This window comes from Onychomys torridus, chromosome X (genome assembly GCF_903995425.1).
Source record: "Onychomys torridus chromosome X, mOncTor1.1, whole genome shotgun sequence".
Classification (NCBI taxonomy): Eukaryota; Metazoa; Chordata; class Mammalia; order Rodentia; family Cricetidae; genus Onychomys; species Onychomys torridus.
This window is the reverse complement of record NC_050466.1, coordinates 18,249,523-18,269,086: the sequence shown is the minus strand read 5'-3', so window position 1 is coordinate 18,269,086 and position 19,564 is coordinate 18,249,523. Positions and strand designations below refer to the sequence as shown.

The 19,564-nt window shown below is 47.2% G+C and overlaps 2 protein-coding genes across 2 annotated transcripts; both read left to right on the top strand.

Moving 5' to 3' along the window:
- Positions 1-94: 94 nt before the first annotated feature.
- LOC118574026 (rhox homeobox family member 2-like) lies at positions 95-2,768 on the top strand. Its single transcript, XM_036174622.1, has 4 exons — positions 95-176; positions 357-810; positions 1,436-1,481; positions 2,673-2,768. The coding sequence occupies exons 1-4, from the start codon at positions 95-97 to the stop codon at positions 2,766-2,768; spliced, it is 678 nt and encodes a 225-aa protein (XP_036030515.1).
- Positions 2,769-15,319: 12,551 nt separating this feature from the next.
- On the top strand, positions 15,320-16,036 carry LOC118574025 (homeobox protein Rhox5-like). Its single transcript, XM_036174621.1, has 2 exons — positions 15,320-15,401; positions 15,582-16,036. Exons 1-2 carry the CDS (start codon positions 15,320-15,322, stop codon positions 16,034-16,036), a joined length of 537 nt encoding a protein of 178 aa, XP_036030514.1.
- Positions 16,037-19,564: the final 3,528 nt, after the last annotated feature.

The following is a 19,564-nucleotide window of genomic DNA, read 5'->3' as shown; positions in this document are numbered from 1 at the left end:
TTAGAAGCATCACAGCTGTACCTCTGGCGCCAGACAGTGAAGAAGCGGCTTTCAAAGCTACGGACCTGGGTTCTCTGATCGAAAGATTCCCGGCATGGAGACCCGTCAGGACTGCTGCCACAGTTTCAATAGGATGCTGAGTCCCAGAGCCGATGAGGACCAGCAACAACAGCACGGTCAGTAAAATGGTTCTGACTGGACTTGGGCGAAGTCTGGGAAGCAAGTCTGGTGGAAAGGCCAGTGGCCAGGCGCTTCCTTCAGGTACCCCGTTCGGCCTGTGGCCCCACTCCAGGCTTCCCAATGATCCATGGGCCATGATGATCCGATCTTTATCTTTGTGTTTGTTTCTCTTACAGGTGGGAATGCAATGGTCCTGATGCCTGGAGAGGAAGGAGGCAAGAAAGGGCTTGTACAGAGCGAGCTTGCTCAGGGTGCGCTTTATCAGGGCGAGCTTGCTCTGGGTGAACGTGCCCCAATCAAGCCTGCTCAAGAAGAGCTTGCTCAGTCCAGTCTTCATCAGGAAGCCACAGGAGTGGTAGAGGAGGGAGGAAACGAAGAAGAAGAAGAAATGGAAGGAGGCCATGCTGACTATGGAAGTTCTGGCCCCATACACAAGGGGATCCACGAGGAAGGTGCTCATGGAGGCGGTGTTCAGCAGCCTCAGCAAGAGGCGGTAATGCCTGAGGGCACCAAGAGTCTCCAGGCTGGGGACAGGCTGCCTTCCCGGCGTCGCATCAGATTCACCCTGTCTCAGCTGCAGAAACTGGAGCGTCTTTTCCAAGAGACTCGCTACCCCAGCTTGCGAGCAAGGTAAGCCTCGTTTTCAGGCACTGCACCTTTGCCCGGGCTGTCCTTTGCTGCTCATGAACCCCTGATTTCCTCTAGAAACTAAGCCACCGTGTCTGGACACTCCAGCAGAAATTGGATTCTGGAGTAGGGGATGTGCCCTAGTCCAACTGGAAAGATTGTGTTTTGTTGCCTGCTTAAGTGGGGTGTGAGTGGGATATTTAGACAATGCTTGTTCTAAATGAGTCTCTGTGAATATGAGTGAGAAGTCTGAAGTGTGGCTGGGAAAATGCAGGGGGGATTCCACCTCAGATTAAAATCTGGCTAACACTTTTCATACTGGATGCTCACTTAATGAAGCTTTACATGTTAAGGACATAGAGGACATACCTGTTTGCGGTATTAGCCTTAATTTAGGTTCCTGAAAAAAACCTGTTACTAAAGTGAGTCTCAAAGCACAGGTAAGGAATAATGTGTGTGTGCGTGTGTGTGTGTGTGTGTGTGTGTGTGTGTGTGTGTGTGTGTGTGTGTGTGTTCATGTGAGTGCACATAAAAGTGTGGACACAAACATTTAAAAGCAAACAGAACATGCCCTGATACAGTTTATTTCAACCACAAAGCCTAAATGTTGGAATTTTTTTCACTTCAGGAAGGATCTGGCAAGATGTATGGGAGTGCCGGAAGCTGATGTGCTGGTCAGTATTCTAAAAAAAGGAATGTTTGTGGAGGGCTCTACATCTTGTGATGTTGCTATCTAGAAGAGAAGTATAGCAGAAGAGTGGGACCCTGAAGTTGTATCACAAGGACTCCAGACCAGTCCACCCCAAGGCTAGGCTCAAGATGACTAAAGGCCTCCATTTACTCAGGCTGGAAGTGCCTACCTGGACACCTGAAAACATAAGACGTCAAGGTGCCTTGTCTGTCCCTCAGTGGACATAGTATGTTCTCCAGGACCTTCTGCAGGCTGTGCAGCCCACATGCCTCTCTTCAGTGAAGAGACCATGTTCTTGCCCACCTTCAACTCTTTCACTCTGAGTGTGTCATAAACCTTTTCTCAGACTTTCTGTTCTAGTCTGTAAATGTCACCTGCCTGGCTTATTCCTGAACCATTACTGGGACCAGGGACCTCAAATGGCCCATACCCTTTTACCTGTCTTTTGTTAGGTATGTATGTGAACTCTACTCAGCATTACAATCAGCCCTGGCTTTTCCAGACCACATGCCCACAAGGGAAAAAGGCCTATAGATGCTATGCTTGGAGCTAGGAAGGAAGCATAGAGCAGGAAGACGTGCCCTTTGTCTCATAAAATGAGCATTCTGGATACTCAAAAAAGGCTATAACCATGAAGCCATTCACAGACTGTTTTGTCCCTTGAGATAGTACTGGTGTTCCAGGAAAAGTCTTTTTGATGCTTTTGGACACACAGCAAGGACCAAGAACAACCCTCGAGGTAGACCTGCATCCTTTCCTGAAAGAATGCATTAAAAATATCAATTGATGGAGAGAAGAGACAATATTCTGAGTCTGTTCCATAGCGGAAGGAATGGGTGTGGTGGTACATGTCCTCAGGGGCTTCGTGGGGGTGTTTTGACTGTTTCAATGAGAATGAAACCTGTTGCTTCCATCAGTACACACATGAGCTACGTCCTCAACCGTTCTTGGGGTTAGATCAATATAAAAACAGTTTCAGAATCATCAGAAATGTGCTTTGCTAGGGGAGTAGCTCAGGCCTGGAGCACATACCTAGTATACACTGGACCAGGGATGGGTTCCATATAGGTTCTAAAATGTCAGTAATATTGGGCCAGTATACAAGGTTACAGCATGTGTTCTTCAGTGGTGGTACAGTTCAGTGTACTAAAGCAACCCTTTCTTCTGCTTGTAGGATTGGTTTAGGAACAGGAGAGTCATTTTCAAAAGAAGCACTAGACTGGTGGTGCTGATCGATGTATCACCTGATCCCCAGAACAAGGATCCCTGAAGATTTTGCAGCAGCAATTGAGTACCACCTATGTCCAGGATCCAGATGTCCTGGAGTCTGTCCCAATCCCGAACGTCTGGGCCACCCATGCTGGCCATGACATCCTTTTCTTCCCTGAAATTATCACAGCAATAAAGAGGTGGATTCTTAGTCTGTTGGTTCCATTATTTTTTTACGTTAAATGTGGGTAAAAGTATTTGAACCATAGTAGCCTATTCCAGAAATGGCATTTAGAGCAGGAGGTGATGCTGGCAAGCTGTGGTCACTGTGCCTTGCCAAGTGAGGAAGATTTCCAGGTACTGTGCCGCTTCATGCTGACCCCACATGGTTCTCTGTCCCTCACATTGGCCTTGTCAACTCACTCCATCTCTGTGAAACAAATTATACTGTCAGGTGGGGCAAGTCCCCAGCAGAGGACACTGTATTTCTAGTCATTGCTGTTCCCCCCACTCCCCACTAACTCCCACCCTGGACCCAGCTGGAAACTTCCCAAAGACTTGTCCCAGTTTTCACAATGGAAGGAGGGGGTACATGAAGTGTGATTTGCACCCTCTCTGTGGGCATCCAGGGCACAAGGAAGCACACTGTCCAGAGCCCTGATGCTTGAGAGGGAGAGGAGAATCCATCCATCCAGGCCAGAGGGAGGTTTCTGTTTCCTTTCTTCCATTCAAGCTCAGGGTGCATATGGTTTCACCCTTGTCTGCTCAGCAACCTTGACTAATATGTCTTCTGTCTGCATTTTGTCAACTGTCTTGGAGAACCCTCAGTACTCAAGATTTCAGGGACCTTTGCTTCACAGCAGCTCTAATTTGTAAACAAGGTTGAGGCCATACCAATGTTCTGGCACACTCAGTCAGTGCATAGAATAGTTGTGATGGTTCTTTGCATATGTGAAGCTACAGGTCCAATTACACAAAGTCTATCTTAGAGAAATGGAGAGCAATGACCTAGACGTACAGCGCCAAAATTACAGCATGGTGTTTTCCCAATACCATGCTCTACTGCCCTTAAAATCCATATTCTATTTTCGGTCTCTGTGAATGTGAGTGCTCCAGGGATCTTGCCTGCTACAGAGACATGCTAGTTTGCTTTTGAGTCTCTAAGATGTCTCCCAGCATGCTGACTTGAGATAGCAGGTATCAGTATTTCACTAGGGCTGCATCTACGACCCTGAACCTGAGGTCTCCCCTTTTCAGGTCTAGCATATAATATTTCAGTAGAGATAACCAGTTCCCCTGGCTTTAAGAATCTTCCAACAGTCATCCTCATGCCTGTGAACAAGGGGTGTGATTGAGAGGTCCCAGTTAGACCTGAATGCTCCACCTTCTCTTGTGTGCTGCTGCACAGTGACCAAATGTGGGTCTCTGTACTAACCATCACCTACTGCAAAGAAAATCCACACTGAGCTGGCCAGGAGATATGATGTACATGGTGATGTGCAAGCTGACAGGCCCAGCAGCCTTGGATCCCCTGTTTGTCTTTGGTCAGGAAAGCAGGAAGGGACTCTAGAAGGAGGAATGAAGTCTGACCACATCTCCTGCCCCCAGGCTGTGTAGGCCCCATTGAGCTCAGGGCACATCCTACAGTCCAATGGGTTTTGGAGTAGTCTGAAAACTTTTCTCAGTCTTGCAAAGGTGAAAGCAGTGGTTTCCAGGGTCCTCAGATTGTCTCCAGGGAGCCTGAGTTCCCTGCTGTTTCTGGCTTCCACTGTATCTGTGTAGGAAGAAGATTGCCTACACCAGTGAGGCTCCATCCTCCTTCCTGACCCCACAGAGCCCTCCCCCATACACACTGCTGCAGCTGCCACTAGCACCATGGCCTCTTCTCCTAACTGACTTCTGGATGGTATTTTGCAGTCAGCTTTATTTTAGGATAATCCCCAAGGGTGCATAGAGGTGATCACACTTGGAGAAAGAGAAACAAAGAGAGAGAGACAGAGACAGAGACAGAGACAGAAGGAGAGACAGAGAGACAGAGAGATTGGGTCACTGGGGACCTGGAGTCCGCAGGAGGAAAGGCCCTGAGGTTCCACATTGGATATTCCAACCAGAGATGACTTTATAGAGTTCCGTTTGGTCTCTTGCCTCCCAATCTTCCAGGTACTGAATTTTGTCTTCTGACCTGCTCTAGTATCTAGATGCCACATCCAGTGACTTCAGTCTTTTCACTGGGGATGATGTTCCAGGAACGGATCCTGAGGATGGCATCTTGTGCCTGAGTGGACTGCTGATTCCCATCCTGTGCTCCTCGGTTGTGTGGACCTGACATTTGCTGTTGACACTCTTCCTGGGGAGACAGAAAGAACCAGGAACAAACATCTACTAAGCCCAGATGTAGCTATCCAGGCTTTTATTTCCTCTGTCTTAACCCGCTCTCCTCTATTTTAAAATGTTTCACCTCCATTTGGAATGTCTTATGTCTTCAAGAGTTTCCTCCAAATGGAATGTCTTATCTTGGAGGAAACTGCTAACAAAATGTGAATCCAGCTGAGGGGCCAGATCCTGTTGAGGCATGCTCTATGTGACCACATATCTGGCTCAGGTCTGATTGGCCTTCGGATCAATTCGATGATTGGAAAAAAGCTCCGCTTTTCTATTACTCCTATGGCTGTGAAAAGGACCAGTTGAGTGTGTCTATGAGAGGGCACCTTCATAAAACATGAACAGAGACTGTGGGGAGAACAGGTAAATAAGTGTGAAAAGGGATGTGTGTTTCTGATTGGCTGACTACACATGACTGCTTGGGATCTGTGTCTGAAAGTTAGAGCATTCTTTCATTGACACTTTAAGAGAAAAGACGTTCTGTTGTTCATTGAGGAAATTTTGCAAACATCCCTTCCCTCAGATATCTTATATCCACACACAACATCCTATTGAAAACACAGGGTGCAGTTTCTTTGACTCCCGTTGGGTGTTTGGATTTACTGAAGTGGGAGACCACACTGTCAGGAACGCTGAGATTCCTTCCTGTCTTACTGCTGGGTTTACCATGCATTTAAAGATCTTTCCACCCACAGACTGCACTCTGAGCATAACCACCATACATGGTCAATCCTTACATTCTGGATCTTTCTCTCAAGCCCTTTCAGTCAAAACTAGCATTGCTCTATGTCACTCCTTCAATGAAAGGCTGGATATTCCCTCAAAAACAATGACCTGTTTGATTAACCTGATATCCAGCAATATTTGACAAAGCTTACTTATTTGTAGGCATGGTGTCCACATTTACAGGTTGAGATGTTTGCCCTACGATATAATTAGAATTCCTGGGGGCTCTCCAGCCATGCTACAGCTCTATACACAGCTAAGCCTCCAGTTCTAATACCTCTTTTTTTATAATTACTTAATTAAGAAAAAGCCAGATATTTCTATTCACATCTATTACCCTTGGGAGGGTGTAACACAAAGAAGTAAAGCCCTGGTCAGCCTAATGTACACAGTATGGGAATGTGGGGTTCAGGCTCGCCTGGGATACATGAGAGACTGTCAGAAACACAAAGCAAAGAAACAAACCAAAGGACAACACTGCATTTTCTCTCTCAGGTCCTATTAACAACCCACCCCAACCCCAGCACTCTGAAACACGGTCAATGAGAGCAGTCCCTCTACCACAAGAACTGCACACAACCTCTCCCCTGTTTATGGCCTTCCAGAGTCTGTGGCACTTACTCTGCCCAAGTCATTGTGTGAAGGCCCCCTCGACACTCAGTACTTTGTACTGCAACACAAAGAGAGCAGTTGGTACAGTGTCTGAACTTGCAGAGCTGAGAAGCACTGGACAGGACCTTCTAAAAGCATTCTAATGCAGATTCTTCACTGGCTCCCTGGCGTCTGTTAAATTTTCCAAGGGTTACACTGGCCCTTTTGCAGTGCTGTAAAACACACTGTAAACATAAGACCAAAATGCCAGTGCTGAAGGTGGAGGTCCAGCACGGGCCTGAGCTTTCAAGTCCTTGAAGACTCTTGAAACAGACACAAACAGAGCTGACCCTGTTCACTCAGTCTTCATTTCATGTGTCGTAGACTCGGAAATGTGGTGTCTGGGATGATGAGAAATTCTCCAGTCTTCACCCAAGCCTCATGTGCTCATTGTGAGTTTCCCCCGCCTCCCCCACTCTCTATGCTAAAATCAGCCTAGAATCTCAGATAGCCCCATTCCCAAGGTGTTCTTTGGGGTCCATGAGCACAAGCCAGGGTAGGCAGCCAGATCTGAGCAGGTCTCTGGAAGGTGACATTCTGTTTCCTTTCCCCATCCCCTGTGTTGGCCACACCCCAGCACATTCTCTCTTCAGAGACACACCCATACATATAGGAGACACACAGAAAGCCAATAGCAGTCTTGAAAAAGTAGGGCCTAAACATTTGTGGCAGCATCCTTTTGTGAGCCCCCAGGCCAAGGCGCCTGCCAAGGACCTCAGGGAGGGTGCAGGTCACTAGGCTTCTGAGGAGCAGCAGCCATGGAGCACCTCCACAATTACAACAACAACTTCTACTATCATCTGGATGGCCATGAAGAGGGCATCGGCCACCACCCTGAACAGGAGGGAGCAGCCAAAGCGGGTGGCAGCGTCTATGAAGAGCTCTAAGCTGGTCGACAGTGAAAACAAACAGGGCAACCTCAACCACGGAGGCCACATGAGCCCTTACAACACCCAAGGTCCTGAAGGTGACCACAGCAACCAGGTTCCCATGAAGGCCGACCCAAAGGAACCAGCCATCTTGCTGGCTGAGGTTCCAAGGCGCCAGCCCAACAGGCACCAAATCCAGTTCCACTTCACACAGTGGCAGGTGCAGGAAATGGAGACCATTTTCCAAGAAACCCAGTACCCATATGTGCTCACAAGGTAAGTGGCAGGCAACAGGAGGGACTCTAGCCTCCAGGGGCTAATGTTCATATTGACTTGGCCTTTACCCCTTCTGGGCCCTGTCCTCCTGATTCATTTCCAAACAACAGGTGGCTTCTACCCCATGATGGGTGTGTGGAAGTTGCTTTGTGGCATCGAGTTCAGTGTTTGAATCAGGGTTAGTGTTTTCATGCAGTGGTGGCATGAGACAGGTGTGCTTACTGATCATGTCCTTCTTTATCTCTGTTCTCAACTGTGGTGCAACATGGGTGAATGAACATTGACTAGGAACTCTGACTATTCGGATGCTATAGATTTGTCTGACAGAGCTCTGGAAGTCCATTCCTCTTGACAAACTGTACCAAAATTCCCTTCTTCTTCCTCCCCAGAACCTGATGTCTTCTTCCTTCCTGGTGTAAACAGTAGTGCTCTAAAGGCCTCCTGTGATAGAGGGCAATGTCCTTTTTTGACTGATTTGTCATAGTTCTCAGGCTTCTCAGCTGTAGTTTCTGCTGGTGTTGAGATCCCTTCGGGTCTGAATCTCACACTACTGTTTCAGCATACCCTGTCTTTTTTTAGAATCCCTCCGCTGAGGAGTTCAGTGTTGTTTTGCCTTGTGGCTATGGGGGTGGGTTGATGATTACAAAACCTTCTGCAGCTACAGCCTTCTGGTCTTGGCTGTGTAAGCTCCGAAATGGAGGTACTGGATTGAGTCTTTTTGTAATCAATGCTTTTCCTCACATAGTGCATGAGTAGATATTTCTACCCACAGCCTAGAAGCTACTCTTTTCTCTGTGTCCTCACCTCTTGATTTGGTTAGATACCCTACTGGGTAGTAGACTGTGACAGTGTTCTTTCCATACATTGTCCTACTCTGTGGTTGTCTTTGCCACTCTTGTTTGTCTGTGGTGAGTGTTGAAGGCATGGAATGTGTACGTTCTACAAGCAGTCCACTACATCTAAGACCAAAGCCCCCATTTCTTGGTTGATACTAAACGTGTGCTTGGATTCTTTAAAAATGGACTTCCTTTGGAGTCCTTGATAAAATGGACCTCCCCATGTAAGCCAGGCTAATCTTGTTCTTGAGGCTATCCTCTCTCTGGCATTCAAGTACTGGGAATACAATACTGAGGATCCTTGCATTCACTACCAGCCTCCTCTTACTGATTGAGATAGGGTCTCTCTACCTTCCTCAGGCTGACCTTGAACTTAAACCACAGCCCACTCAGGCATTATGTTGTGACCCTTATGCCTTAGATTTCCACGTTGCTGGAATTACAAGTCTCCACTATCACTTCAGGCTACACACTCTTGGTTGTGACCTATGGTACATGGAAGATTATATTTTTGATGATTTCTATTTTATCTCATTTTCTCCCACACCCTCAACTCTACCGCCCACCCCTGCTCCTTCCTGCTCCTTGCATTAGGTACTAAACAAAATTTACAGGAAACACAGTCAAGAGAATAAGATCCTGTCATCATGTGGCCTTCAATATATTTACCACGTATTACTATGGTTAAAATTTACATAACATCTTCATCATAGACTTCTGCCTTTGTGCTCATTTATAAAATGCTGCATTGAAATTATTTGTAAAAGCTAATGACAGTCTTCTTGACCATCAATGTTCAACACAACTCTTTAAATGTTGTGATGATGTGAAACCTTTGAAAAGCATGCCTGGCTTTATCAGTGACAAGTCCTTGAGGAGTTTAGCAGGAAGACACAGATTGTCACAATCACACAGTGTTTCCAGCCTGTGATATCTCTCATAACCTTGAATACTGATCTGTGTGGCTTTCTCTACAAAGACAGATGCTCAGCAGAAACATGAATGTGCCTGAAGCGAAACTGCAGGTCAGTAAACATGAGAAAGCATGAGGTGGGGAAATCCATGTGCAGCACTTCAGGTCATGGACCAGTTGTCCTGAGTCTTTTTCAGTAGGCACATGATTGCTGTCTTACCTACAATGGCATTGCTTTTACTTTGAGATCCACTGTTTGGGCCACAGCCTTGGAGACTTGGTGCTTCAGCCACAAGCAGGGCATTTTTCCTCCAGCATTTGAGACATGCCCAACATGGGAGATCCACATCTTGTGCTTCTCAGAGGCCTGCTCTCTGCAGACATGCTCTGCAAGGGATCTTCCCAGTTGGCATACCGAGACTCCCGAGAGTTGCTACTGTGACACTGGTTGATGGTGCTTGGCTAGCACCCTGAAGCCTGCTGAGAACTTAGTGCTGAAACACTACCAACATCTCTCCATCACTTAGCTTCTTCTTTCTACTTCCCCAGTCAAGTGTCCACCCTTCTGTCTTGCTTTGACTTTACCCTTCACTGACTGTCCAATTTATTTCTGCATGGAAGGAAAAACATGAAATAAAGGTAAGAATAGACCACCTCAGGAAAATGGAGTGGTGAAACATCATGATCCAGCTGACCAATGTTGGGGTGGTGACAGCAGGGATGTATGGAGCCCACTGCTGTTTCAGGACTGTCAAATGGGCCCAGGAAGGGAGTCAAGCAGCCTGTAGAGCTACAGACTCCAGAGGGTCCCACCAATAGAACAAGCTGTGGGAGGAGAGCCTAGATCCCTTAGTGCGCAGAGCTCCTTGAAGCTTAGTGAGGGGGTTCCTGTCGGTACCTATGCCTTTCTCCTGCCATCAACCCTCCATCCTACCCCTCAGTCATGGAATCACTTAGCAAAATATTGGCACACTGCTGTTATCTGGTAGCCAGAAAAATACCCACCCTCTCAGACTTGTGGAGAGGGCCAGGTACACTGGAGTTGGCCCAGATACATTGGTGGTCTCTGTTCCTTTTTACCTGGGAGCATGCTACCTGCCTCATTGCTTCCTTGTTCCCAGCATAAGTCCTCGGCCCACAGGAACACATCCAGCACTAGACAGGCCAATCCCCAGAGCCCCTCAGGTATCCCAACTCAGTAATAGGAGGTAGTAGTGGCAGTATAGAACCGTTCACACAGGCGGGAAGACCAGGAAGTGTGCACAGGACAGGGCCTCAGAGTTAAATTAGAAAGTAGCACATGCCAGAAATAAAACCAGAAGGAACAAAGGTGGACCAAGGAACACTGTTTGGTGACAACTTCAAATGGAACATGAGGTCAGAGAAGGGCAGTGTTGGGCTCTGGAAAATCAGAAGGATGTTGGGCAGCTATGGGCAGTGTCTGAGCAGAGAAGCAGCAGAGTCAGGGTGGCGTTTGGGAAAGATCACCCTGACTGCACTTGTGAGAGCATGGTGTTTATGGTGTGTAAAATCATCTATCCTCAGGTCACACTTTTGCCTATGGAGTAACTTCTCCCATGAAAGATATCAAGGCCCTTCCCAGATTTTTGTTTAGACATAATTCTGCAGTGAGTATCACAGCCAGATCAACACACGCTAAGTCAATATTACCAATTTCTGCTAGCAAGGATTCTTCATTCTCGATGGGTGTCACTGACGATGTTGAACGTTCTTACAACCCCACCAGGGGACTATCTGAGCGTTTGTATGGCAGCCTGAGCTTGTTTCCAGGAAGGACAAACCTCTCTCAGAGAGCACCAGGGGAGTTTATGTGGTCAAGTATCAACACAACAGAAAGATTTTTACTGGTCTTTGAGCCCCACAAAGGCACATTTAGGTTCCTGGAGTTGATACAAGGGCCATGATTTCCTTCTGTACACTGGACCCTGGATGGTCAGGCTGATTTACATGAGAAATCCCCACTGCTGTCCTGCAGCCTGCCTCACGTCATACCCTCACAGCATACCCTCATCCTGCTGCACAGTCTTTTGACTTCTCAGTGGCCTCTGTCCTGGGCCCTGCTGGCTACCCCCAGCTCCAACCTCTTTCTTGGGGCTCATAATTTTTTTCAAGACAAGGCTTCTCTGTGTAGTTTTGGTGCCTGTCCTGGATCTTGCTCTGTAGACCAGGATTGCCTTGAAATCACGCAGATCTGCCTGGCTCTGCCTCCTGAGTCCTGGGATAAAAGGCATGTGCCATGACTACCTGGAAAGGCTCATCATTGGTACATCTTACTCCCAACCTTGACACTTTCCACTGAAAATTTTGCCCAGCGTGTTTCCAGACCGTCTCTCGGCCATACCACTAACCATCTCTATCCGAGGTACCCTTCTCTGGAGCTCACTTCAGCCACCCATCTGGCTCCTTCTTCAGGATTATATCCTTCAAGATGTCTGCCCACACACTTCCCAGTTCTGGCCTCCCTCTATATCAACCCTTGTCTCCCTCGACCATGTGTCTCTTACAAACAGCAGGAAGAGTCCTTACAGAGTCCCTGACAGAACCTAAGGCCTGGATACAGCAAGAATGTTCCAGGGCCTGTGGCTGGGATACAGCATACCATGGGGTTAAGCAAGAACACTCCAAAGTGATGTGGCTGGTTGAAAGACTGAAAGGGAGGATCTCTGACCTGTCTACTCCTTTCCTGGTTTGGAGAAGGGCTCACTACTCATTATTTCTGCACAAGACACCAGTATACACACACAAAAAAAGAGAGAGGGTTCCCTCCAAACAGGTAAGGCTCCCATGGGAAGTCAGCAGAGCCTGGTATGTTCAGTTGAGGCAGGACCAAGCTCCTGTCCTCTGTATGAAGTCGGTTCAAGGATTCCCACCATAGGAAATGGACTCCAAAAATACTGCTCAAGCACCAGGTATAGATCCTGATCCCACAATTATGTTTCTTCTTAGAGCTGATCAATTGCTTCTAAAACTGCTAATTTGAATGGTCTTAATACTCTTAAGGTAAACTTAATATTGTCTTGGGTTATAGTTAATCAGTGATCCAAGTTTGTTTGTTTTCTTAAACATGTGCTCCTCAATAAAACAGACAGAATTCATTTGTGTTTCCCTTCCCAGCAGTAACTAGCTTTATGAAATGTTTGGACCACTTTCCTTTTATGCTTCCCATGATTCTGGAACTACTCTTCCATTCTGCAGATTAGCCTCTCTCTTGGTTATGGGCCAATGGGATGGGAGGGCTTTGGCTACAGATGTTTCTGCATGTGAATGTTGTGACTGTGAATGCACCTGGGTGTGGATGTGTACATGCTGACCAAGGAATCCCTCAGGAAAATCTGTGTGCAGGTAGGTTTCCCATCTAACAATTATGATGAGCAGAGTCACCTGGGAAAATAGTGTAGAAACTCCACAATCACATGCCTTCACCTAAAGCAGTGCTTCTCAACTTGGAGGTTCTATCCCCTTTTACATTTTGGGTCCACAGACCTTTACCATTGGAAAACAAAGATAGTATATTATAACTCATAACAGTAGCAAAATTACAATTAGGAAGCAACAATGAAAATGGTTGTGGTCACCACAGCATGGGCAACTATATTAAATGGCCACAGTATCAGGAAGGTTGAGAATCACTGACAGGAATCATTGAGTATGTAACTAAACAAGAAGGAGCCACAAGATTTGATTGACGCATTGCAATCCTGGAGAGTCCCTCTTAAAATATAACTAATAAGAAAATCACACAGAGCAGTAATTGGGCTGATGAATCACTGCTGTTCCACAGAAAAAGCTGCTTATGAGTACAGGTTTTCTGTCTTGCAGAGATATGTAGGATTGAACAACTAGATCGCAGCAGGCCAGCAGGAACATCCTAAGGGCTCAGCAGAGTAGGATCCCTCACCCAGGTCCAAGATGGGGACAACAGAGTCAAGAGGATCAAGGGTAAAGGCAGAGATGGGTGCTGGTTTCCAGACTCACATAGATAACAGACTGGAGCATAGCAGGCCTTGCTGTTTATCTGTGTTAAATACTCCCATAGTGCACTCCAAGGCTCCTCTGGGTTACACAGCAAGGATCCATCTTTTAGGGTGCGGAATCCACCATCAGAGAGAAAAATCCCTCTGCAATACTCTTTGCTAAGTCCTGTAGCAAACTGCCACAAATAAAAAATACACCCAGTGTCCTGTGAGCTCTGGAGTAAGGGTAGGAAATGATCAGTCTCCAGGACACCCTGAATGCATGATAGCTTCCCTGCTTCACCCAAACCCTGGGAAGAGTCTTGGGAAAATTGTCTCAGAATCCAGGGTTGGTTTGGATGCAGGAGCTAGTTGTCTGTCCTTAGTGAGGAAAAAGCACTCACATTCAAATTTGCTAGTTGCTGGCATAGGTTGCAGGGATGCTAGGGCTAAAAAGAGTGTTGGTTTGAAACAACCAATCCAGGAACACTAAAGATGACACACAAAGAGTTTCTGGCTTCAGGAGGACAGTCAAGCTGTCTCACACTAATAAAGACAGGGATCGCAGCTAGTGTGGCAGTCCAACCAGGCCACCAAGTCCGTCAGGAAAGCACATATGTCACTATTGTCTCCTTACATAGCCTAGCTTCTCCAGCATCTATTTGCTAGCATGAGTAAAGTCTGTGTCTAAGAAAGCCTCCCACTTCAGTGTTTCAGGGAAGCCTTTCACAACAACCCAGAAGACAAGGAGCAGAGGAAGGACAGTTGAGCGGCTTCTTGGTGGCTGTGAGAAGAAAGAGAGCTGAGTATAAATAAAAGCACCTGGGACAGCTGAAATGTCAGAGGATGCAAGACTTCCCAGTGGCTGAGGGTTACCAGTCAGTCAAGCCCCACAACTCACAAAGCCTAGTCAGGGATGGACAAAGGGGTCTGGAGTGAGACAGGGTTGAGCCACCCCTGACTAGGTGGGCAATAGGTGAACAGAGCATAATCATCTCCTTGGTGTAGGCTAGACCATATGGACCATGGGCCCTCCAGTGTATCAGCCTGTGCTACCACAGAGAAGTATCCCATCTCCTAACAATTACCTCTGCCATTGTCCAGGCTCTGCCAAGGTCCTATTTAAAACAAAAACCATGAAATCACAGAGCTCAGTGGCTCTTTTAAATTTTGGGAATGTCTCCTACTCTGGGGAATCTCTCTAACTTTTCCTCAGTACCTCCCCTTCCTGCAATGATTCTTTGTAGAGCTTACATCCAGAATTGCTTACTCCCCCTGTCTTTCACCTTCACAGATGTGAGACAAGTTGGAGCCTGTGCCCAGAATAGTTCTTTGATGCCCACAGGTATCTTTGGGTCACCCTAGGACCTTGGTCAAGCACCGCTAGGTAGAGAAAGGTCTCCATCAGAATGAGCTTGTGAACACTGGTGGAATTCAGCCCTGTTGGGAGCACAGTCTCTCAGGAGGACCTTGTCTTGGCTTACCCACATATTTGCCATCACCCAGGGCTCTTCAAGGAGGCACAACCAAGGTTGGGGCATTTTGTTAGAAGGACATATGCATAATTTAATAAAAATGATTTAGCAGGGATCAAGGGTCTGCTGAGTTTGAGAAAGACTTTGTGTTACTCTCTGTGACTGAATTTGAACAGTCCATCCTTGCCCAAAACTAGAGGTGTCAGATAAGCAGAAAACCAGAACCACGGCTTCCCCACCCCCACCAAACACACTGACTGCATTTTTTTTAAAGTACTCCCTGCTCTCTGCAGCCCTAAAGTGCTTCTGGCTAGGCACCTCAGAGGACAAGCCCACAGCCACTGAGGCTGTGCAGGCCAGAATGTGTGATTGGACACATTGTAATTAGGTTGAGTCTCCAGAAGACAAGTCTTCCGGGTGGAGCGTCACAGCTGTACCTCTGGCGCCAGACAGTGAAGAAGCGGCTTTCAAAGCTACGGACCTGGGTTCTCTGATCAAAAGATTCCCGGCATGGAGACCCGTCAGGACTGCTGCCACAGTTTCAACAGGATGCTGAGTCCCAGAGCCGATGAGGACCAGCAACAACAGCACGGTCAGTAAAATGGTTCTGACTGGACTTGGGCAAAGTCTGGGAAGCAAGTGTGGTGGAAAGGCCAGTGGCCAGGCGCTTCCTTCAGGTACCCCGCTCGGCCTGTGGCCCCACTCCAGGCTTCCCAATGATCCATGGGCCATGATGATCCGATCTTTATCTTTGTGTTTGTTTCTCTTACAGGTGGGAATGCAATGGTCCTGATGCCTGGAGAGGAAGGAGGCAAGAAAGGGCTTGTACAGAGCGAGCTTGCTCAGGGTGCGCTTTATCAGGGCGAGCTTGCTCTGGGTGAACGTGCCCCAATCAAGCCTGCTCAAGAAGAGCTTGCTCAGTCCAGTCTTCATCAGGAAGCCACAGGAGTGGTAGAGGAGGGAGGAAACGAAGAAGAAGAAATGGAAGGAGGCCATACTGACTATGGAAGTTCTGGCCCCATACACAAGGGGATCCACGAGGAAGGTGCTCATGGAGGCGGTGTTCAGCAGCCTCAGCAAGAGGCGGTAATGCCTGAGGGCACCAAGAGTCTCCAGGCTGGGGACAGGCTGCCTTCCCGGCGTCGCATCAGATTCACCCTGTCTCAGCTGCAGAAACTGGAGCGTCTTTTCCAAGAGACTCGCTACCCCAGCTTGCGAGCAAGGTAAGCCTCGTTTTCAGGCACTGCACCTTTGCCCGGGCTGTCCTTTGCTGCTCATGAACCCCTGATTTCCTCTAGAAACTAAGCCACCGTGTCTGGACACTCCAGCAGAAATTGGATTCTGGAGTAGGGGATGTGCCCTAGTCCAACTGGAAAGATTGTGTTTTGTTGCCTGCTTAAGTGGGGCGTGAGTGGGATATTTAGACAATGCTTGTTCTAAATGAGTCTCTGTGAATATGAGTGAGAAGTATGAAGTGTGGCTGGGAAAATGCAGGGGGGATTCCACCTCAGATTAAAATCTGGCTAACACTTTTCATACTGGATGCTCACTTAATGAAGCTTTACATGTTAAGGACATAGAGGACATACCTGTTTGCGGTATTAGCCTTAATTTAGGTTCCTGAAAAAAAACCTGTTACTAAAGTGAGTCTCAAAGCACAGGTAAGGAATAATGTGTGTGTGCGTGTGCGTGTGCGTGTGTGTGTGTGCGTGTGTGTGTGTGTGTGTGTGTGTGTGTGTGTGTGTGTTCATGTGAGTGCACATACAAGTGTGGACACAAACATTTAAAAGCAAACAGAACATGCCCTGATACAGTTTATTTCAACCACAAAGCCTAAATGTTGGAATTTTTTTCACTTCAGGAAGGATCTGGCAAGATGTATGGGAGTGCCGGAAGCTGATGTGCTGGTCAGTATTCTAAAAAAAGGAATGTTTGTGGAGGGCTCTACATCTTGTGATGTTGCTGTCTAGAAGAGAAGTATAGCAAAAGAGTGGGACCCTGAAGTTGTATCACAAGGACTCCAGACCAGTCCACCCCAAGGCTAGGCTCAAGATGACTAAAGGCCTCCATTTACTCAGGCTGGAAGTGCCTACCTGGACACCTGAAAACATAAGACGTCAAGGTGCCTTGTCTGTCCCTCAGTGGACATAGTATGTTCTCCAGGACCTTCTGCAGGCTGTGCAGCCCGCATGCCTCTCTTCAGTGAAGAGACCATGTTCTTGCCCACCTTCAACTCTTTCACTCTGAGTGTGTCATAAACCTTTTCTCAGACTTTCTGTTCTAGTCTGTAAATGTCACCTGCCTGGCTTATTCCTGAACCATTACTGGGACCAGGGACCTCAAATGGCCCATACCCTTTTACCTGTCTTTTGTTAGGTATGTATGTGAACTCTACTCAGCATTACAATCAGCCCTGGCTTTTCCAGACCACATGCCCACAAGGGAAAAAGGCCTATAGATGCTATGCTTGGAGCTAGGAAGGAAGCATAGAGCAGGAAGACGTGCCCTTTGTCTCATAAAATGAGCATTCTGGATACTCAAAAAAGGCTATAACCATGAAGCCATTCACAGACTGTTTTGTCCCTTGAGATAGTACTGGTGTTCCAGGAAAAGTCTTTTTGATGCTTTTGGACACACAGCAAGGACCAAGAACAACCCTCGAGGTAGACCTGCATCCTTTCCTGAAAGAATGCATTAAAAATATCAATTGATGGAGAGAAGAGACAATATTCTGAGTCTGTTCCATAGCGGAAGGAATGGGTGTGGTGGTACATGTCCTCAGGGGCTTCGTGGGGGTGTTTTGACTGTTTCAATGAGAATGAAACCTGTTGCTTCCATCAGTACACACATGAGCTACGTCCTCAACCGTTCTTGGGGTTAGATCAATATAAAAACAGTTTCAGAATCATCAGAAATGTGCTTTGCTAGGGGAGTAGCTCAGGCCTGGAGCACATACCTAGTATACACTGGACCAGGGATGGGTTCCATATAGGTTCTAAAATGTCAGTAATATTGGGCCAGTATACAAGGTTACAGCATGTGTTCTTCAGTGGTGGTACAGTTCAGTGTACTAAAGCAACCCTTTCTTCTGCTTGTAGGATTGGTTTAGGAACAGGAGAGTCATTTTCAAAAGAAGCACTAGACTGGTGGTGCTGATCGATGTATCACCTGATCCCCAGAACAAGGATCCCTGAAGATTTTGCAGCAGCAATTGAGTACCACCTATGTCCAGGATCCAGATGTCCTGGAGTCTGTCCCAATCCCGAACGTCTGGGCCACCCATGCTGGCCATGACATCCTTTTCTTCCCTGAAATTATCACAGCAATAAAGAGGTGGATTCTTAGTCTGTTGGTTCCATTATTTTTTTACGTTAAATGTGGGTAAAAGTATTTGAACCATAGTAGCCTATTCCAGAAATGGCATTTAGAGCAGGAGGTGATGCTGGCAAGCTGTGGTCACTGTGCCTTGCCAAGTGAGGAAGATTTCCAGGTACTGTGCCGCTTCATGCTGACCCCACATGGTTCTCTGTCCCTCACATTGGCCTTGTCAACTCACTCCATCTCTGTGAAACAAATTATACTGTCAGGTGGGGCAAGTCCCCAGCAGAGGACACTGTATTTCTAGTCATTGCTGTTCCCCCCACTCCCCACTAACTCCCACCCTGGACCCAGCTGGAAACTTCCCAAAGACTTGTCCCAGTTTTCACAATGGAAGGAGGGGGTACATGAAGTGTGATTTGCACCCTCTCTGTGGGCATCCAGGGCACAAGGAAGCACACTGTCCAGAGCCCTGATGCTTGAGAGGGAGAGGAGAATCCATCCATCCAGGCCAGAGGGAGGTTTCTGTTTCCTTTCTTCCATTCAAGCTCAGGGTGCATATGGTTTCACCCTTGTCTGCTCAGCAACCTTGACTAATATGTCTTCTGTCTGCATTTTGTCAACTGTCTTGGAGAACCCTCAGTACTCAAGATTTCAGGGACCTTTGCTTCACAGCAGCTCTAATTTGTAAACAAGGTTGAGGCCATACCAATGTTCTGGCACACTCAGTCAGTGCATAGAATAGTTGTGATGGTTCTTTGCATATGTGAAGCTACAGGTCCAATTACACAAAGTCTATCTTAGAGAAATGGAGAGCAATGACCTAGACGTACAGCGCCAAAATTACAGCATGGTGTTTTCCCAATACCATGCTCTACTGCCCTTAAAATCCATATTCTATTTTCGGTCTCTGTGAATGTGAGTGCTCCAGGGATCTTGCCTGCTACAGAGACATGCTAGTTTGCTTTTGAGTCTCTAAGATGTCTCCCAGCATGCTGACTTGAGATAGCAGGTATCAGTATTTCACTAGGGCTGCATCTACGACCCTGAACCTGAGGTCTCCCCTTTTCAGGTCTAGCATATAATATTTCAGTAGAGATAACCAGTTCCCCTGGCTTTAAGAATCTTCCAACAGTCATCCTCATGCCTGTGAACAAGGGGTGTGATTGAGAGGTCCCAGTTAGACCTGAATGCTCCACCTTCTCTTGTGTGCTGCTGCACAGTGACCAAATGTGGGTCTCTGTACTAACCATCACCTACTGCAAAGAAAATCCACACTGAGCTGGCCAGGAGATATGATGTACATGGTGATGTGCAAGCTGACAGGCCCAGCAGCCTTGGATCCCCTGTTTGTCTTTGGTCAGGAAAGCAGGAAGGGACTCTAGAAGGAGGAATGAAGTCTGACCACATCTCCTGCCCCCAGGCTGTGTAGGCCCC